Source organism: Oxyura jamaicensis (genome assembly GCF_011077185.1).
Source record: "Oxyura jamaicensis isolate SHBP4307 breed ruddy duck chromosome 33 unlocalized genomic scaffold, BPBGC_Ojam_1.0 oxy33_random_OJ71166, whole genome shotgun sequence".
NCBI lineage: Eukaryota > Metazoa > Chordata > Aves > Anseriformes > Anatidae > Oxyura > Oxyura jamaicensis.
The window spans coordinates 1-3,021 of NW_023305063.1; the positions used below are offsets into that span (position 1 = coordinate 1).

Here is a 3,021-nt window from a genome sequence, read left to right on the forward strand (position 1 = left end):
CCCCCCCCCCCCCCGGCCCCCTTTTCTCTCCGCTCCTCGCGTCTCCGGTTCGGTTCCTGCCGCCGCCGTGCCCCGGGGGAGCGCGGTACCGGCCGCGGCTGCTGGCTTCGCGGTGTATTTAATGTAAGTAAAGGACAAAACCCACAAAAAAAAAAGGAAGAAAACAACCCAAAACGCTCCGGCTGCTGCCTGCGGGGGGGCGCGGCGGGGGGAGGGCAAGGCCCGGGAGGGGGGGCGGGGCGGGGAGCGGCGGGGTCCGGTACCGGGACTCTTGGAGCCGAGCCCGGGCCCGCATCCGGCAGCGCCCCGATAGCGCTTATCGGGGGCACCGGGCGGCGCCGCGCCCCGCCCGCGCCGCGGCTCCTTTAAGGCGCGGCCCCTCCCCACCCTCTGCGGGGGGAACGGGGCGTGGCCGGCGGGCGAGGCCCCGCCCCTCGCCCCTCTCTTAAAGCCGCAGAGCGCCCCGAGAGCCCCGCTAACGACGCAGGTGCGGGGACGGGGGGGGAACCGGCACCGGCACCGGGAGGGGCGGGGCGCGAGGGGGTCCCCGGACGGTCCCGGCCCTCGGTGGGCTCCCGGCGGCTGCAGGAGCCGCTCTCACCGCGCCGCTCTCCCCGGCCAGGTCCCGCCGCGATGCTGCTGCTGCTCCGCGCCGTCACCGGGCGCAGGTAGGAGCCGGGCCCGGGGGTCCCGGTGCGCCCCCCCCCACCGGGGGTCCCGGTGCCGCCCCCCTTCCCCCCCCCCGGACCACCCTCAGCGCCGCTCTCCCCGCAGGCTCCCGCTGCCGCTGCCCTGCCGCGGCTGTTCCCGGCCGGGCGCCGCCCGCTTCGCCGCCGGCAGCTCGGGCCCGGGGGGCAGCGGGAGGGCGGCCCCGGTGCTGGCGGCGCTGCTGGGGCTCGGCGCCGTCCTGGCCTACGGAGACCGGAGGCGGCGGGTGAGGAACGGGGGTGGGGGGGGAGTGGGCGGTGGGGGAACGGGACCGGAGGAAGGGGGGGGGGGACGGGAGGGGAGGGAACGGGGCTCTCCTCGGGGCCGGGCCGGGGGGGTACCGGGGGTACCGGGGGGCGCCGAGCTCCCGCTGATGGGGCCGGGGTCCCCCCAGACCGCGCAGGCTGCCCAGGCTCCCCGGTACCCCCGGTACACGCGGGAGGAGGTGGGGCGGCACCGCTCGCCGCAGGAGCGCGTCTGGGTGACCCACGGCACCGAGGTCTTCGACGTCACCGACTTCGTGGAGCTGCACCCGGGGGGCGCCGACAAGATCCTGCTGGCGGCCGGCGGGGCGCTGGAGCCCTTCTGGGCCCTGTACGCCGTGCACAGCCAGCCCCACGTCCTGGAGCTGCTGCGCGAGTACAAGGTGGGCGAGCTCAGCCCCGACGAGGCGCCGCCGGCCGCCGCCGCCGCCGGAGACCCCTTCGCCGGGGACCCCCCCCGGCACCCCGGGCTGCGCGTCAACAGCCAGAAGCCCTTCAACGCGGAGCCGCCGGCCGAGCTGCTGGCCGAACGCTTCCTGACGCCCAACGAGCTCTTCTTCACCCGCAACCACCTGCCGGTGCCGGCGGTGGACCCGGGCTCCTACCGGCTGCGGGTGGAGGGCCCCGGGGGCCGGGCGCTGTCGCTGTCGCTGCCGGAGCTGCGCAGCCGCTTCCCCAAGCACGAGGTGACGGCCACGCTGCAGTGCGCCGGCAACCGCCGGGCCGAGATGAGCCAGGTCCGCCCCGTCAAGGGGCTGCCGTGGGACATCGGGGCCATCAGCACGGCCCGCTGGGGCGGCGCGCGGCTGCGCGACGTCCTGCTGCACGCCGGCTTCGAGGAGGAGCGGGAGGGCGAGTGGCACGTCTGCTTCGAGGGGCTGGACGCCGACGCCGGGGGGGCCCCCTACGGCGCCTCCATCCCCTACGGCCGTGCCGTCAGCCCGGCCGCCGACGTGCTGCTGGCCTACGAGATGAACGGCGAGGAGCTGCCCCGCGACCACGGCTTCCCCGTGCGCGTGGTGGTGCCCGGCGTGGTGGGCGCCCGCAGTGTCAAGTGGCTGCGGCGGGTGGCCGTCAGCCCGGCCGAGAGCCCCAGCCACTGGCAGCAGAACGACTACAAGGGCTTCTCCCCCTGCGTGGACTGGGACACGGTGGACTACAAGACGGCGCCCGCCATCCAGGAGCTGCCGGTGCAGTCGGCCATCACCCACCCGCGCCCCGGGGCGGCGGTGCCGGCGGGGGAGCTGACGGTGAAGGGCTACGCCTGGAGCGGCGGCGGGCGCCCGGTGGTGCGGGTGGACGTCTCGCTGGACGGCGGGCGCACGTGGCGCGTGGCGCGGCTGTCGGGCGAGCGGCCCCCGCCGGGGCGCGCCTGGGCCTGGGTCCTGTGGGAGCTGCAGGCGCCGGTGGCGGCGGGAGCGGAGCTGGAGATCGTCTGCAAGGCGGTGGACGGCAGCTACAACGTGCAGCCCGACACCGTGGCCCCCATCTGGAACCTGCGCGGGGTGCTCAGCAACGCCTGGCACCGCGTCCGCGTCTCCGTCCGCGACTGAGGGCCGCACTCCCCCCCCCCCCCGCCGCTTTCCCTTCTCCCGCCCGCTCGCGTGCGCGGCCGCGCCGCCGGCGGCTCGAAGGTCGCCGCTTTACGGCCCGCGACGTGTGAAAGTGGCTCCATAAAGATTGCGCAGCGTTTATGGACTCCCTGCTGCTTCCCGGGGCACGGCCGGGGCAGCGCCGCCGTAGTGGGGCCGGGGATGGCCTCAGGGGACTCCTGTGCACCCCCCCCGTGACCCCTGCAGCACCCCCGTACCCCCCCCCCCAGCACCCTGAGCTTCTGCCCAGATGTCCCAGGACCCCCCCCCGTCTCCCCCCACTGTCTCCTCCTCCCCTCCCCCCCCTCGGCCCTGGGGGACCCCAGGACCTGCTGAGACCCCGCGCCTTCCCCCTGGACCCCCCGGGCTCCCCCCCCTTGCTGCCTGTAAGCCCCCCCCCTGCGCCCCCCGGGCTTCCCATGCTTGGGGGGGGCTCCTCGGAGCTCCCCAGTCCCCGT

At 76.6% G+C, this 3,021-nt stretch overlaps 1 protein-coding gene across 2 annotated transcripts; it reads left to right on the forward strand.

The window, feature by feature from the left end:
* Positions 1-279: 279 nt before the first annotated feature.
* Positions 280-2,665, forward strand: SUOX (sulfite oxidase). Of its 2 annotated transcripts, XM_035313292.1 has the most exons (4): positions 280-487; positions 623-668; positions 775-934; positions 1,103-2,665. In XM_035313292.1, exons 2-4 carry the CDS (start codon positions 634-636, stop codon positions 2,522-2,524), a joined length of 1,617 nt encoding a protein of 538 aa, XP_035169183.1. In that variant the 5' UTR covers positions 280-487; positions 623-633; the 3' UTR covers positions 2,525-2,665. The 2 variants fall into 2 exon arrangements, with proteins under 2 accessions (XP_035169183.1, XP_035169184.1); XM_035313293.1 differs by lacking the exon at positions 280-487 and having other exon boundaries at positions 542-668.
* The last annotated feature ends 356 nt before the right edge of the window (positions 2,666-3,021 follow it).

What these genes read in the sequence shown, in the direction of transcription:
- SUOX (XM_035313292.1), top strand. Translation starts at nt 634, where the DNA reads ATGCTGCTGCTGCTCCGCGCCGTCACCGGGCGCAG. An exon ending in CGCGCCGTCACCGGGCGCAG is followed by an intron (nt 669 to 774) that starts GTAGGAGCCGGG and finishes CTCTCCCCGCAG; the next exon opens with GCTCCCGCTGCCGCTGCCCT. An exon ending in ACGGAGACCGGAGGCGGCGG is followed by an intron (nt 935 to 1,102) that starts GTGAGGAACGGG and finishes GGGTCCCCCCAG; the next exon opens with ACCGCGCAGGCTGCCCAGGC.